This window comes from Populus nigra, chromosome 16 (genome assembly GCF_951802175.1).
Source record: "Populus nigra chromosome 16, ddPopNigr1.1, whole genome shotgun sequence".
Taxonomy (NCBI): domain Eukaryota; kingdom Viridiplantae; phylum Streptophyta; class Magnoliopsida; order Malpighiales; family Salicaceae; genus Populus; species Populus nigra.
This window is the reverse complement of record NC_084867.1, coordinates 9854361-9871106: the sequence shown is the minus strand read 5'-3', so window position 1 is coordinate 9871106 and position 16746 is coordinate 9854361. Positions and strand designations below refer to the sequence as shown.

The window sequence follows — 16746 nt, the reverse complement described above, 5'->3', positions numbered from 1 at the left end:
CAAATTTCATTAAAAAAATGAAAAATCATGTCATGATATTTAAAAAGAATAATTAATCCAAGGAAATTATACAAAACTTTATAATAAAAAATAACAAAATATAAATCTTATTTTCATTAAGTATTTATAATCACATATTAAAAAATACTTTACTTCACGCATAATAATTTACAAAATGATTGTTAATGTTACCATAAAAAAAAACTGTATAGAATAATATTTTATTCACACATAATACATAGAAAATCTTTGCTTTTCAGGAATAATAATTACCTCATTAATATTAATTACGATTCTCATGAGTTCCTCCTTGTTAGGTTTAAAATTCAGATCGAACCTGGACTGCTAAGATTGCTTAATACCCTTATAAATGAGCTGAGTTAAAAACTCTCTTTATTTTTTATATTATTATATACTAATAATTAATTGGGATATAAAATAGAATATAATAAAAGATGAATAAATAAATATAAAACTTGTTTCTTCCCTATCATTATGAGTTTCATGATATATGTTTATCCATTTTGAGGGAGAATAATGATCTTTGTAATCTCATATAATTACATTCTATAATCATTCTTTTCTTTTAATTTTCATGAATTAAATACCTTCAACATTAAAATTTTAATTAGTATCCTTCATGTTTTATATATATATATATATAAAAGGATGATGTTTCACCTACAACAACGAGCGGCAAAGAAACTACTGTTAATTAGAACCATGCATTAAATCTAAAAGTAATAAAGAGTTTTGATATTTAATAAAGAACTCATGGAATCAATAAAGATTTACAAGTGTTTTTTTTTAAAAAAAAAACAATCACATTACAGTAAAAACACTCTAGATTTGGCAGTGTATCAAATCCCGGTATACTAGATTTAACACTAACCAAACTCGGATACTATTCATCTTTACAAAGTACAAAGCCTAGGGCTTGCTGGGTTTAGTGGTAGTCAGACTCAAGCTTGATTGGACTTGATAATGTATCGAGTATCGGCTAAAATTTTTTATATAAACATGGTGTATTTCATTTATAAAAAGTTTTTTAGAGCATCATCACAGAGAAATAATTAGGCTTGAAATCCTATGTCTGAGACATCATCACATAAAAAGTTTTGTAAACATAATATAAATATGATGTATTTCACACACACACACATATATATACACACACAAAATTTAATTACTATATTTACTATTAAATCTTCTTATGACATAAATTTTATTTTGTAAGAAGGTTCTTGATATACATACAAAAACATTTTTAAAAACATTTTTTACCATATTTTTTAAACACAAAATATGGATATAGGACTCATGCTTAGCATGGATAGCTGCATTCTGATAAATTGCCCAAAAGGAGCATTTAGTCTAGTTAGGCATATTCTTCTAGGGAATGCCTTTCATCATTAGTCCTTGCTTTTTAACTCCTGATTCATATTACATTGCATGATTGAACCAGCCCAATTAAAGAATAAAATGACAAATTAATGTGTCAAACGTTGATAGGAGGTTTAATGAAACACAGAACAAAATTTCACCTCTATTTCTAGAGTAAAGGTATAGCTTATAGTTGCAAACTTCCCACCAAGTTTCTTTCAAGCTAGATCCCAAATCTTTCTAGTTCTTCTGGCATAGCTAGTGCACCGCTTGTCAAAACCATGAACGCACCTTACAATGTTGTAAGATAGCGCTCTTCTCCTGTTTCTCCTCTGTGTATGGCTGTCCTAAACTGGAAACCATAACTTGAAAAGGTTCAGGGAGTTCCTTATGCGTGGATATAATCAGGAACCAAGTTACGATTCTTCCTTGCCTGCAATTTAATCAAAATTTGACGTTAACGACCATAAATTGGGTTCATTTCAACTTCCAGAAATAATGACACCAGCCAGTTCAGATGAACATTCACCATTATCGTGGTTTAGTGTTGTGTTCTCTTGTGCCTTCTTTGGCATCCTTTTCACTGATTCAGCTGTGATCACCAAACTAATAGTTAATAAGAAAGGAAAGATCGAACATTCAAGCAAAACCTAGATGAGATGGAGAAAATGAAGAATTAAGCAGCTTTCAACTGGATGCTTTAAGCTACTAATTGGTAGTTCTTTTCATGGTGTTAAAAACCAAAAGCAGCAACAGGCCTTATGCGAGAATAATAAACCTTCTTATCAGATCTCACCCTTAAATTTTCTTTTCTTGTTAGCCCTCCTCCTCTTCCTCTCGGCCTGTGTAAGTTCTGATTCTTCCTTGATATTACCTTTGCCCGAAAAAATTTCCTCAGGAGCCAGCATAGCTGCATCTGAAACTGCCATTGGTGCAATCTATCCATGGAAGACAATGTGCATTAGCAAGTAGAGTCACAAAATTCAGACTGGAGAGAATATGGAGGTATCTTTTTACCTCCTCCATAGCAAGAGCAGGGACATTTGCTTGGATAGACATGTCCTCTATGACCTATCAATCACACAAGAGATCAATTTAAAAAAAAAAAATCAAAAAGTGGCCAAAAGAAAGGAAAAAAATCCACCATTTAAGGATTAAGAAGCATACAGGTTTAGGAGCAAAGTGGAAATGAGAAAGAGCATCCAACTTCAAGCACAGTTTTTTGAACAGGACACTTGCCTAAGAAAAAAGAAAAGATAACAAGGTTACACAAATCAAAGACACAAATGTAATAAAAACAGATGGATACAGAAAACATACTAAAATGCCATGTGCTGGAGTCCAGTTGAAGATATGAAAATATGCAATGAAGAAACAACAAAGGAGAAATAATAACAATGATTACACTACTGTTAACATCTACCTCCTTCTTCTGTTCATCCGAGAAAGATAATGGAGCAGCTGCTGGATTTGTCTTTTGAACATATTCTTCCTGTAAATAATCATATAGGAATTTGGATTAAATATGCAAGAGCTCAGCAACAGAAGAAAACAATCAAGCTCCGAAGCAATAACAAACAGTATAGGATCCAGAACAAAATTGGAAACTTGACAGAGCATGCTAGTTAAGATAGACAAACCTCATAAACATCAGCAAGACCCTTCTTGCTCTTATTCTCATCCTGCAGATTTTATGAAAAATTCAGCTTCCAGAATTAATATTATATCATAACAAGGAACAGTGGGAACCACACTGTACTATGTTACCGGCAATATTGCTTACCAACTCTTTCAGTTCTCTTGGTGCTTTAGAGTGTAAACTGGGAGCCTTCCGAATGTCATCAAACCGCCCCTAAAATCATCATGGCAAGATTGTTTCTTGAGTGCACCCACACAGATAACAATGTCTAACATAGCATAGTGATCAACCAAGCAGTGTCCAATGCAAAATGAGAAGCAGCAACATCTTAACTAGGGAACTAGCAGCATGGATTCAACAATAAGAAACAAGAAGGTCAAAAGATAAACAAAATTTTCCCAAGATGGCAGAAAACTCCATGAAGCTATTGATATTGTCAGGTACATAGACAATTTCTTTCTGAAAGCCTGACCAATGATTTAGAAAACTTTTTCTGCATGTAAAGCAATTTGGAAAAGTCAAAATCATAGAAGGAAAGTTGGTCTGCCAATAATACCATCCATGCTTCTGCCAACTTTAAGAACGTGAGTATATGGACAACTGTTCACTATTTATCTAAAAGGCCCAAAAATTCAAGACAGACATTGTTCAAACTATCTGAAGAACTGTACCATGGCTTTGAATAAAGAAATATGCATATTTCCAAGCACAATTTATTCACCAACATCTCTCAACAAAAACAACCAAATATAAAGCAGTGTTCTCATAGTAAGAGAAGACTTGCATATGAAACAAACAAAGATAACTGTTGTCACTCCAACACAAGGCTGGGATCGTGCGCATGTGAGTGCGTGGATCTGAGGTGCATCAGCTTGTCACATGGCCATCATATCGATATAGTTGAGTTTACCTTGAAGCAACTGAGAAAAAGATTCTACTCTGTTTCCAAATACAAAATAAAAGAAGAATGGCAGGACATGGGAATCATAAATCATAATCAATTTGTTACAAGAAATCAACACATAACAAGAAAATTTGGATTAAACATCAGAAATAAAGTAAAACAGTGATGTGTTAACAAGACAGCTAGATAAGTCAGAAATCCATTCAAATTTGAAGTTTACCTCAATGATCCTACTCTTAATCATATCTTCAAGTGTTGCAGTAACCTCCTCAGTGATTACAGGGGCGGGCCTCATATTGTGTTCAAAGTCTAAATCAACTTCTAACGCACTATTCTTGGGTCTGCTTGCAGCAGTTACCTGTTGCAATGTCCATATCATGTGACATCAAAACCACAACTTGACATGGACTGGATTGGCTTCATATCCAGAAACACATAAAAAATTGAAAATAGGAATGCATAGAGCTATAAAATCCATTTTCGGAATTAAACATTAAAGAAAGACCAAAGTTACCTCTCCTTGCATGGTCCAAGTTTTGGGCTCCAAATTTGATTTCTCCATCTGTTCTATCTCAGATTGAAGCTTCTGAAGTTGTTTTTCATGGGTAGAAAGTCTACCTTTTCTCTGCAGAATGCAAATAAGAACAACTTAGTTAAATTTTCACATGCATTCACTTCTTAAAATATAAATTATAATACCATGAGAAAGACAGCAGAAACTTTGTTGAATGCGTGCAGACATAACAAAAACATCATACTACCTCATTCAATGCTTCATCATCAAGTTCATCATCTGAGCTTGAGTCTTCTTTTGTTTTCTTTTTTAAGATTTTTCTCTTTTTACCACCAAAGAAGTCTTCGTATCTGAATGTCAGAGATCCACAAGAGAAACCAGGAATCAGTGACTCAATGTTAAAAATAAATATATTAAACTTTTAAGGATGGTGGAAAGGACAGATGCTGGTGGCACCAGTACAAGCAGTATGAACATGGACAATTACTGACAGTAGTGAACTAAAAAGCACAAAAGAAGATGAAATACAAATCATCATGACCATTAAGTGACAGTTTCATCAGAACAGGGCAAATGGTTGCCTTGCTAAGTTTCTGTGAGATTTTTCTTGAACAAATAAATAGATGAAAAGAAGTGCTTTAACCATCACTTTGTGACTTCAGTTATGATTCTATAACCAATAACTCATCTAGAACAAAAAAAGACAACAAAATAATAACCTGGCACGCTTGCTTGCATCCTCATCTTCATCATCGCCATTACCAAAAACCCCAAGCTGTATGATTAGATGTCCAGTGAGTACAAAAACATAAACCATAGAGGAAAAAAAAAAGGAAGAGTTGAAAATGCAAAAAGGAAAAATCTATGCTAACCCAACTAAAAAACACATCTACAACATGCAGAATCCCAGATTGATACTTGATATAGACTAACTAAAAGCTGTATTTGATAATAATTTTCCAATATTACGTCCATTACAACAAACAGTAAAACCAGCCATATTTCACACTTCCCAAATTCAGAATTATATCTAAGAATTCCCAAACCAAACAAATAACCATAATCACACACGAAAAAAATGCCCATGCATCTACAAATCTAATTTAACAGTCTAAGTATATATCACCTCATCATCTTCCTTGTCCTCATCATCTTCATCCTCATCCTCATCCTCCTCTCCTTCAGCATCATCATCATCTTCCTCGTCCTCTTCATCCTCCTCCTCATCGCTTAAATTCTTTTTCTTATTATTCTTCCTTGTATCCAATCCATATTCCTTGGCATCCTCCTCCTCCAAAAAATCCTCCAATTCCTTTATCTTCAAAAACTTATCCTCGATCACTCCCTTTTCTCCCTCCTCTTCTCCACTCTCTTCCTCCTCACCTCCGTCCGCATCATCATCACTGTCATCTTCATCATCAATTTCATACATATCCTCATCATCACTATTATCAAACTCATCAACTTTTTTCACCTCCTTGTCTTCTACGCCCTTTTTTTTCCCTTGTAAAACCTTGTCACCATTTACTTTAATTTCCTCTGGATTCTTCTGAAAGTGCAAAACTTGACGGCGTAAACTGGACAACAAGGGCTGTGATTGTAAGTCAATTTGCTGCCAAATCTGCTCAGCATCACACCCATCAATTAGAAGTTGATCAAAGGGGGATTTAGGGACATGGGGATTTATTGACGAGAAGAGATGTTTACAAGCTGTGCGTGCTGTTTGAGACAGAGAGGGCGATGGTGCTAGCCATAGTGGTGGGTCAGTGGATTTTAGGCGGTTTAAGGCTTCCATGCCCGCTGCTTCTGCTTCGACTGGTTTTGCCATGGCGCAATGTGATCGGTTCCTGTGTCTGGGTGTGTTTTGTGGGATTTAGGGTTTTGGAGGCCGGGTTATGAGCGCCAACAAGAGCAAATTGAGTAAAAAAACTAGACACGGCCTTTTTTTTTTTATCGTGTTTAAATGCAGGTACTGTTTTTGTTTGTTTTTTTAAATTATTTTTAAAAATAATATTTAAAAAAAATTAATTTTTAAAAACAATACATTAAAATGATAATAAAATATAAAAATTAATTTAAAACAAATAAAAAATTTTAATTTTTTTTAGAAGCACGATTTCCCTTTAAAAACAACCATGTCCTAGATGTAAAAAAATTATACGAAGGTGTAAACGTTTCTATATATATATATATATATAAACTCAACTAATATAATAACATAAATATAAAAATCACATATAAACTAAAAAAAAGATGATGAAAAAAAAAAACTCAACCCAAGTTCATTTAGGTTAGCACGTCAAATATGTGACTTAATCATGATACCATCATAATTTTATTAAAAATAAATTGAATAAAATCATCAAATTTAATTATCAAACAATTCAAGAACAAACTAGAAAAAAATATTTAAATATAAATAAACAATAAAAAAACCATGTGTCAAACTAAGTTAATCTTTTTCTGTGATCATGAATATAAAATCAGGATAATTTCATAAAAAAACTAAAAAAACACAAAAATTAATTTCCAATCAATAAAGGATGAAATCAAAATAAATAAAAAATTAATTTTAAAAAATAAAATGTTGAAAGATTTTATTTGACAACAAAGAAAAAAATAAATTAGAACATAATAACTTTATAAAAAAAAACACAATCTTTGAAGAACAAAATATTGAAGGGAAAATTTAAAGAAAAAAATAAAATCCAAAAAATGTCAAAAAAACTCGAATCGAGTCCAGCCGAGTTAACATACAAAATTGATGATCTGGTTATGATACCAAAATAATCTTGTTAAAAATAAATTCAATAAAATTATCAAACAACTTAATATTAAAAGAAAAGATATCCTATAATATTTTCAAAATTAACGGAAAATCCAATATAAAATAAAAAATAAAAAAAGATAATAAATTATAATTTTTAATTAAATAAATATTAAAAAATAAAAATAAAAAGATCACTAACATCAAACCAGACATCCATCGGTCAGATGTGTTGTTGCATCATGAAGGATCCACCAAGATAATTTAAATATCACTAGTGCCTGTGGTGTTTGGTTATCTCATAATGCTGCACAAATTGCTTTAAGGGTACGAGGGCAGTTCACATGCTGATGTGTGCAATGCACACATTATTCATTCTTTTAAAATAATATTTTTATTTATTAAATTATTAAATAATCTTTAAGTAAATCTAATTATAACAAAAAATATATATATAATTAAAAGACAAAAACACTTTTGAACGTAAGTTGAAGAATTTTTTTATTTTAAAAATAATTAAGTTATTTTAATATGTTAAAAATTAAAAAGATAAAAAAAAACACTTTTATGTGAGTGTTTTTTCTTTAAAAGGTAATTAAATAATTTTATTATGAAAAAAATATAGAAAAGATCATATTATCTTTAGTAACAAGGTTGGTTTTTTTATCTTTAACACTAAAATTCAAGGAGGCACACACTTTTTTTCTTTTCTCCAGCCAAAAGCATAAAATCTAATGGCAAGCACAGGACCTGAACATGAGCTTAGAGAAGACGAGGGAGTCTTTGTTTTTGTGGGCTTTGTTGAATTTGAAGTGAAGAAGATGGTAGGAAACAATTTCAATCTATGGCAAAAAAATGTTTTCTTCTATGCTGCAGAGGAGGTTCGAGAATCTTTTGATGTGTATGTTTTCATTTCATTATTTACATTCTATATGTTGTTTGGTTCAAGAATCTGGTTGCTGAGTTTGTTTGATTTATCCACTTTATGGGTTTTGGTTATGATTTGGGTATGACTATAAATTGTTTTTTGATTTGGGTTTTTTACCTGCACACTAAATTATTAGTGCCCGTTTGTTTATGCGGTAGCTTCCGCTTTCAAAACAAACTGTACAAAATAAATGTTTGGTTATGATAAAATGCATTTTACTATTGATATGAGATCCACGCAAACCGCAGGTTTGCGGAAAGCAGCTGAGAGCTGCTTTCCACAAACTGTTGTTACTCTCTTTCATAAAAATACTTGATTTGTCAAAAGTCAAACCTGCTTGAGTGGGGCTAGAAAGATAAAATAGTAGGAGATCATGGCACGTGGTTGATAATAGAAAAAGTTACACGGCATTCTACCATTTGAAATAAAGTTTAATTTAAAAATTTTAATAAAAAAATAAATTTAATCTCTAGAAATATCATAAAAATAAAAATAAAATATTAAATTTTTTTTAAAAAAAAAACTATCTAGCCTTTATTTTCAATACCTTTGAAAAAATAAAATAAAGATAATATAAAAAATAAAATGAATTGAATTTTATATTTTTTAAACATGTTAATTCAACTTATTTATGAATTGAATTTAAATCAAACACTATAATTGAATTCCAAAACTAACTAAATGCATTGGAACGAATCCGACCTACTTCAAAAAAAATTAATTTTAATTTTAATTTTAATTTTTAATTGTGTTTTATTTGAAAAATTAGAAGGAGATCGCTTGATGACGTAGCATTTGTAGAATTTAATTACAATCCCAATTTTGTTCCAGATAATATTTTACCTGATGTTTTTGCGCACTTAAAAAACCAATGGAACAATAAAAAATATTTCATATAAGTATTATTTATTTCATTATGTACTAACAGTAGTTAAATTTACAATACTTAAATTAAAAACCATCAATATTAATATATATATTTTAATTTTTTTATAATCTCAATTTGAAAAATATTTTTTTAACCAAACAAATTAAACTACTTTTTGTTTAATCTCAATTTCAACCGTAGTTTTAACCAAACATATATTTTTCTAAACCAACCTCAATTAAAAGTATTTTTTATAAAATAATTTTTTTAAAACTATAACCACAACAGTTATCACAATACCAAATATACTAATTGGCAATTATGCTGATTTCTCTCTCTGCATGCGCAGTCGCATGAGAAATTTTCCAATTATTGATCCTGATTTCTCTCCCTACTCCCCTGGCTTAGCATGCGTATATTTAATCTCTTTGATGTTACTGTAGAGAATTGGTTGGGTAACTTAAATTCTGAATCTTAAACCACCATGAGTTCTAGACTTCTAGTTATTAAAGTTGTGGTTCTTAAATTCTTCTACTCGGTGTCATATCATATCTCATATAACTAACAGAGCTTTGTGGGTTTTGTTGTCTGACAGTAGAGAAGATGGGGAGGGGACCTTGTTATGGTAAAGATGGAGTAAATAAAGCACCTTGAACTCCTGAAGAAGACCAACTCTTGGTTTAGTACATTCAAAAACCTGGTCTTGGTTGCTGGCGTAGCCTCCCTAAGAACACAGGTTTCTTGTCTTTTCTTTTTCTTTTTCTTTAATGGTATTTTGTACTTTAAAGTTTCAAAATTTATTGGACTTAAGTCAAAATTTAAAGAAATGAACATGTGTAGTGGCTTTGGCGTGGATTTTGAAAGGCAAATTGCCTTTCTTGATGGCAGGTGCACTGTTGGAAGGGGTAGTGAACGCAATAACGACACCAATTGAGAGGGAAAAGGTGTTATTAGAAAACCAAAAACTGATATGGAAATCTTTTTTTTTTTTTGGATCTGAAGAAACCCTATTCTCTGGAAGAATAAATGTACTTTGTGGGTTTAGGTGAACAAATAAAACCTTGACTGTTTCAGGCTCGTATAAAAGATGCATGCCTTAACTCGAACTCGAGACCTGTTATAAAGATTTCAAACCTTTTATCATCATGGTATGCCTCTTGGGACGATAGGGAAATCAAATGCATTGAAGGCCGAATATAACCTTTTACTAATAAGTTGAGGTTGGTTTTTCACTTTTCCCCCATAAATTTAAAACTGTAAGGGCGTAGTGATGTTGTTGAAGCTTCATTGCGACACTAACTGAGCTTAAGCTTTTTTGTTAGGGCATGCAGATGGTTAAGCTGCATAGTACTTGCTAATGTTTTTAATGATTGCAAGATGTGATAAATAGAACTGGTCTGGCTTAGCTTGCTGATTTCTACTCAGAACTTTAAAGAAATGGGAAAATCACATTTTACTTACTAATTGGCCAGGTGTTGATATCTACTCACTGGCCACTCTTCTACTGTCTGGGCACTTGCTTTTGATGCTGAAGGAAACAGAATGATTACCTGTAGGTATGCAAAACTTTTTTCCCTTCATTTTGATGATCATTGATTGGAGGGCTTTTGTTCGTTAAGTAATCTAAGGAAGAAACAGAGAGTTGCTCGTGGAAGGGAATTGAATTGGTGTTTTTGGATTGATTTTGCAGAGATGATCTTGCACTAAAAATATGGGAAACAGATGTTGAAAGGATGTGTAAGCGGATGTGTAATCGGGTGATGATTTTGCAGAGATGATCTTGAAGGATGTGTAATCGGATGTGTAATCGGGTGATGATTTTGCAGAGATGATCTTGCACTAAAAATATGGGAAACAGATGTTGAAAGGATGTGTAATCGGGTGATGAGCTTGCGTCTTGGTGAGAAACATGTTCTTTATGTATACTGGATATTCTACTCCTCGTTTTACTACAGCAGATTGAAATGTTCCATGGACGAGAACAGTACTACCTTAGAGGATAATGTAAGTAATTCTCATCTTAGTTAATGATCAATTGCAGGATGCCTGTGTTAGAAAGCTTTCAGATATTAGTAGGCTAGAGAATGCTGGATAGATACACTTGAATATTCATCTTACATATAATTTGAATAACAAAAAATAAAAAGAATATTCATTCTGATAACTGTTTTTATATAGCTAAGCTAAAATGTCTTTTTGGCTATTTTAACTAAAATCTAGAGAATATTGGTGCGGGTGCTTTTGGAGGATGTTTTTGAGTGTGTTTACGGTGTTTTTCAAAGTATTTTTTATTCGAAAATATATTAATATAATATTTTTTTATTTTTAAAAAATTAAATTTGATATTAATACATCAAAACGTTAAAAATAATAATAATTTAAAACAAATAAAAAATTTAATATTTTTAAAATACTTTTAAAATGTAAAAATAAAAATAAACATGTTCACACTAATTATATGAATAATTTTTGCTGCCTAGTGAATAATAGTCAATTGACCAAGCTTTGCAACGTGTCAACTGACCAACGCTCCGTTTCTTGTCATCTAGAGTGCAAGGAATCCATGGATCCCCACTGGATTTAACTTCTTTCGTGGAAGCTATTGATTAATCTATCTAAATAAAATCTCACGATGGTAATATTCCTTCTTTGCTTTATTATGTTTAGGGGTTTGCAAAAAAAATCAAGCAAGAGAGAAAACAATCGAAAACAAATAATTCAATAACCAATTGAGAAAACTCGAAAAAAAAATCAATTTGATTAGGTTTTTGTTTTAAAAGTTTAAAATTGATCAAACTAAACCGAATCGGTTTTGTTTGAATTTTAAACTAAATCAAAGTATAAAAGGTACAATTATTTTAAAACCCTCAATCTTAAATTCTTACCGCACCCACCTTTATTTTTCTCTATAAATCTGTTTAGGAATACGGTTCAAAACGTGTTTTTTTAAAATTTAATTTTTTTTGTTTGTTTAAAATTATTTTTTTATATTTTTAAATTGTTTTGATGTGCTGATGTTAAAAATAATTTTTTAAATATAAAAAAAATATTATTTTAATATATTTATAAACAAAAAAAAATTTTGAATTGTAATTACTATCATCTTCTCAAACACATTAGATAATCTCTTTATCTCTTGGTCCTAATTTCCAAAACTATGAACAATCATTAATTTTGTATGTTGATCATCTGAACTTTGTTTTTTTCTTTTTTTTTTTGGGTTGAATTTATAATGCAAGATGATTTTTTTTTTTAAATTTCGGAGGGGGAAGTAGTTGTTTCTTTATGACTTTTTATTGTGCTTGTTATCCTTTTCTCTAGACTACTTTGACTAGACTACTTTGATACGTGATTAAATTGTTTGTTTGGTTGGTTGGTTGGTTATATCTGATTCATAACCTAAGAAAAATAAGATTTTTGGTTTGTTTTAGGTTGTGTTTGTTTTCTGGAAATGAGTTTTCAGGAAATCATTTTCCAAACTTTTATGTGTTTGTTTACCATTAGAAAAATTGATCAATGGAAAATATTTTCCGGTTAAAGAAAAATTTAGCTTCGTTTCTAGGAAAATATTTTCTTTTTATTTTGAGTGGAAAACACTTTCCGGTAGTTGTGAAAAATTTAGAAATGTCATATTATTTATTGATTATATTAAATTTGATTCTCAAACTTTTGATTGCTATATATATTTTGTATTGAATATTTGTTTTTTAATTTCATCCATTAGAATTTAATTTTTATATTAATTTTGGTCCTTATTTTTATAATTATTATTTGCTTTTCCCTTATTATTTTTTAATTGAAATTTTTTATCTATCAAATTTGGTCCTTATTTTTTTGATTGTTACTTATTTTATTTGAAATAATTTATGAAATGTTAATTATTATTATTTCAATTTCTTCATCTTTCAATTTTTTTATTTTTTAGATTTGATCTCTATTATTTTGATTATTATTTATTTTATTTGAGATAATTTATGAAATTATAGTTTTTTTCAATTTCATTTCCATTTAACTTTTTAATTTGTAAGATTTGTTCCTCATTATTTTAATAAACTTGAAAAAAAAATATTAATAAGTTATTTTTCAGCTCATTTTTTATGACATAACCAAACATTAGAAAGTGTTTTCCAACTTATTTCCCATTACACTACCAAATATCGGAAAATAATTCATTTTCCCGGAATTTACTTTCCCAAAATTCACTTTTCAAAAAAAATTATTTTCCAGCAAATAAATGGAGCCTTAGTTTTTAACCTAAAATCAATCTACTTTCGTGCTTAGCAATACAAAAAAGGCATTTGTTAATATTATAAAAAAATATAATAATCTTATATGAAAACAAATTTAAATTTAATTGTTATTTAATGGAATAACATTCTAAATATAATCATAACTATTCTATTTTAAAGAATTTTAATCATTTTTTGAAAAAAATAAAGAGGAGGATCTTCAGTCCATGTACTTGGCTTTGATGAGTTAAGGGTGTATTTGAGAACGCGGTAATCAAATTGTGTTTTTAAAAAAATTTAAATTTTTTTGTTAATTTTTTTAATATTTTTAAATTATTTTAATGTGTTGATGTCAAAAATGATTTTTTAAAAATAAAAAAAATATTTTTTTGATGTATTTTTGAGCGAAAAACACTTTGAATCATAACTGCTACCACATTTTAAAACACACTCTAGCTCCTAGCTTAAAAAGGAGAAAGCGAAATGCATATGGGCTTGCAAGGCCAAGCTCGTATGTTTGGCCTTCTATTATTTTTATTATTCTTTATGTTAAATTAGGCAGGATGAGATTAGGCGGACCAAGTATTATTTGCCTACTTTTAAAAAAAAATAATAAATGACGTGTCATTTGCTAATCTAGATTTTAGCCACCAAAAAATCAATGATCAACTTTTAAGATCCAAAAAACTACTTTTCAACTCTTTTTTCACTTGAAAACACATAAAAAAACATTCTAAAAACTCAAAAAACTCATTTGAAACCTTAAATAGCCCTTTAATCCATAAAAAAAATACTTAACCCAAATCTAACAAAATTTTAAAACTCAATCTATTTATTATGGCAAGATGAAAGGTCAAAAAATCTAAATGATATTTTTCTTGTCAAATGGAACCTATTGATACTAAAATCATGTATTTTGTTGTCGAAAAGTGGCAAACCAATGATTTTCCCTCTCTTTTTCCATTTTCCAATGATTTCTATCTCTTCTCTCAAACTAAAAAGACTACAAAATGAACAAAATAAAGTTTTGGATTTGAACTGAAATTTCAAAAAAATAAAAGGATGAAAAATTAAAAAAACACACAAAATTCTTGAGACCAAAATTACAAGGCATGCCACATGAACAGTAAAAAAGAAAATAGAAAGGAAGTTGCCTTTTATTTTAGTGTCATATTTGGTCCTTGAAATTTCAATTATTTTTAAAAATAAAATTGAATTCTATTATACCAAATATAACATCAATTTAGTGTCAATATTTTTTAGACCTTAAAAACCCCATAACAAGTTAATTAAAACAAATTATTAGCTTCAAATCCCATATAACACAATGTGTAAGGATAAGATTTGGAAAAAAAATCAGTGACCAAAACATATAATGCTTTCGCAATGAAAAAAAGAAAGAGAAGAAACAATGTTTCCTTTGGTGGTCCATAGTGTTTTCAAGACATTTTCTTTTGTAATTTCACTTTTAATCAATAAAATGTGAACATTAAAAAAAAACTAAGTTGTGTTGTATTTTTACTATTGGAAATGCATAATTCACTCTCGCAAATTATCGTAGATTAGAATAGTGCATTTTGTCTAAATCTTTAATTTGATCCTTTAACTTTTTGTTTTGCACAATTAAGTTTTTTTAGTCTAAATTAACACTCAATTGCATGGTATTTTTTAAGAGAGAATTGGGTTGAAAGATAGAGGATCAAAGTAAAAAGGGAGCGTAAAATAGATGATGACTTTAAATTTCATACGAAAAGTTTATTTTGGTCCCCTATCTTTTTTGTTTTATTAGTAATCGGTCCTTTTAGTTGTCAAAAAATTAGTTTTGGTACCAAAGTCCATTTCCCTATTTTTCAGTCCTATTTTATAAAAGGGAAAAGTGAGGATCGTTGGATTCTATTGTAGATAAAGAGAGTTATCATTAACGACAGTTTCGACAACAAAAATGATACAGATCAGTGTCAATGAGTTTCGTTTCACGAGGCGAGTTTCACCTAGGTGTTTTTTTCCATCTCCTTGCCCGATAAAGTGGATTTTTTTGCATGAATGTTTTTCTGGTGCATGTTGATTTTGGTTTTTTGATTCTTTTTGGGTTTTATTGAGGCTATAAATAGGTTTATAAATGTATTTAGGGTAAAAAGTAGGTTGAAAATAGATTTTTGGACAAAAAATCGAGGCCTTGTTTTTCCAGTCACCATTGGTCATTGGATTCTACAGAAAAAAGATGATTTGTCCTCTACTATTTTTTTTAAAACAAAAAACAGACAGACAACCGCATTCTAAAAAATTAAAAAAAATTTAAAGATAAGTCTAAGCATGCAAGCTGAGCTTGAATGCATGATTTTTTTCAATGCCTAGGCACATTAGACCACTAAACCCACACTCATGGGCTTCTTTTATTCCTTTATTTATGCTGCAATTTTATAGTTAAAAAATTGATAAAAAAAAAATCATTGAATACAATTAAATCCATGAGTGGAGTCACATGTTTAGTGGGTTAATCAGTAACATCCAAACTGATATTTATTTTTTTGTTTTTTTGGTTTAATGCTTTTTTTTCCCTTAACTTTTTTTGAAATATAATTTTACCCGTTGTTATCGATTATTTATTTTTGTATTTAACTCAAATATAAAAGAATGCAATTTCACCATTTGTTACCAATAATTTATTTTTTTTATCTTGACCCCAAGAAAAAATTGATAAAAAAATCATTGAATACAATTAAATCCATGAGTGGAGTCACATGTTTAGTGGGTTAATCAGTAACATCCAAACTAATATTTATTTTTTTGTTTTTTTGGTTTAATGCTTTTTTTCTCCTTAATTTTTTTTGAAATATAATTTTACCCGTTGTTATCGATTATTTATTTTTGTATTTAACTCAAATATAAAAGAATGCAATTTCACCATTTGTTACCAATAATTTATTTTTTCTATCTTGACCCCAAGTGTTTATCATGTTTTTTTTTTTACTTTTTAAAAGATATTTTATATAAAACAATTATCATGTATTTTACTGTCATATAATTAAATGAAAAATAATTTAAGAAATAAAAAATTTATTGAATCTGATAACATGCATTACTTGCGTCACGAATTTACTTTATTGACTTAAGTTCATTCATATGTTTTTTTTAATTAAATGGTATTTTTATCGATTTAATCATTTAATATTGAGTTAATTCGGAATTGAACTTTTTAATATATTTTTTTTCAAGATTATCCCTGTGAATTTCGCATGTTAATCCAAGTTAACTTGGATCAAATGTTTTTCCATTTAGATAAAAATCACGTTCAATTTATGATTAAAATTTATTTTTTAGAAGACATGTCACCAATGCCTAAACAAATTATTTTTTGCACTTAGTTTTTTTTCTCAAACTAATGGCATAGCACTGGTCAATGGGCTAATTAACAACAACTAAAAGGGCGGTGCTTTTACTATGCACCACCTCACACAAACATTATTCATTATAGTGATGTTTTTTTTCTTTTCTATTTTACCTTTGTATTTTT

The 16746-nt window shown here is 29.5% G+C and overlaps 1 protein-coding gene and 1 long non-coding RNA gene across 4 annotated transcripts; one reads left to right on the top strand and one right to left on the bottom strand.

Moving 5' to 3' along the window:
• Positions 1 to 1306: 1306 nt before the first annotated feature.
• LOC133676364 (M phase phosphoprotein 10-like) lies at positions 1307 to 6380 on the bottom strand. Its single transcript, XM_062098035.1, has 13 exons — positions 5567 to 6380; positions 5160 to 5215; positions 4688 to 4790; positions 4441 to 4551; positions 4147 to 4284; positions 3167 to 3235; positions 3024 to 3065; positions 2807 to 2875; positions 2551 to 2622; positions 2401 to 2454; positions 2180 to 2321; positions 1913 to 1975; positions 1307 to 1816 (listed from the first exon to the last, which is right to left on the bottom strand). The coding sequence occupies exons 1-13, from the start codon at positions 6266 to 6268 to the stop codon at positions 1800 to 1802; spliced, it is 1638 nt and encodes a 545-aa protein (XP_061954019.1). The 5' UTR covers positions 6269 to 6380; the 3' UTR covers positions 1307 to 1799.
• Positions 6381 to 9320: 2940 nt separating this feature from the next.
• On the top strand, positions 9321 to 11061 carry LOC133675158 (uncharacterized). Of its 3 annotated transcripts, XR_009835354.1 has the most exons (5): positions 9321 to 9458; positions 9599 to 9739; positions 9892 to 9947; positions 10476 to 10559; positions 10694 to 11061. It is a non-coding gene; the product is annotated as an uncharacterized LOC133675158 (long non-coding RNA). The 3 variants fall into 3 exon arrangements; XR_009835353.1 differs by lacking the exon at positions 9321 to 9458 and having other exon boundaries at positions 9469 to 9739; positions 9868 to 9947; XR_009835355.1 differs by lacking the exon at positions 9321 to 9458 and having other exon boundaries at positions 9469 to 9739; positions 9844 to 9947.
• Positions 11062 to 16746: the final 5685 nt, after the last annotated feature.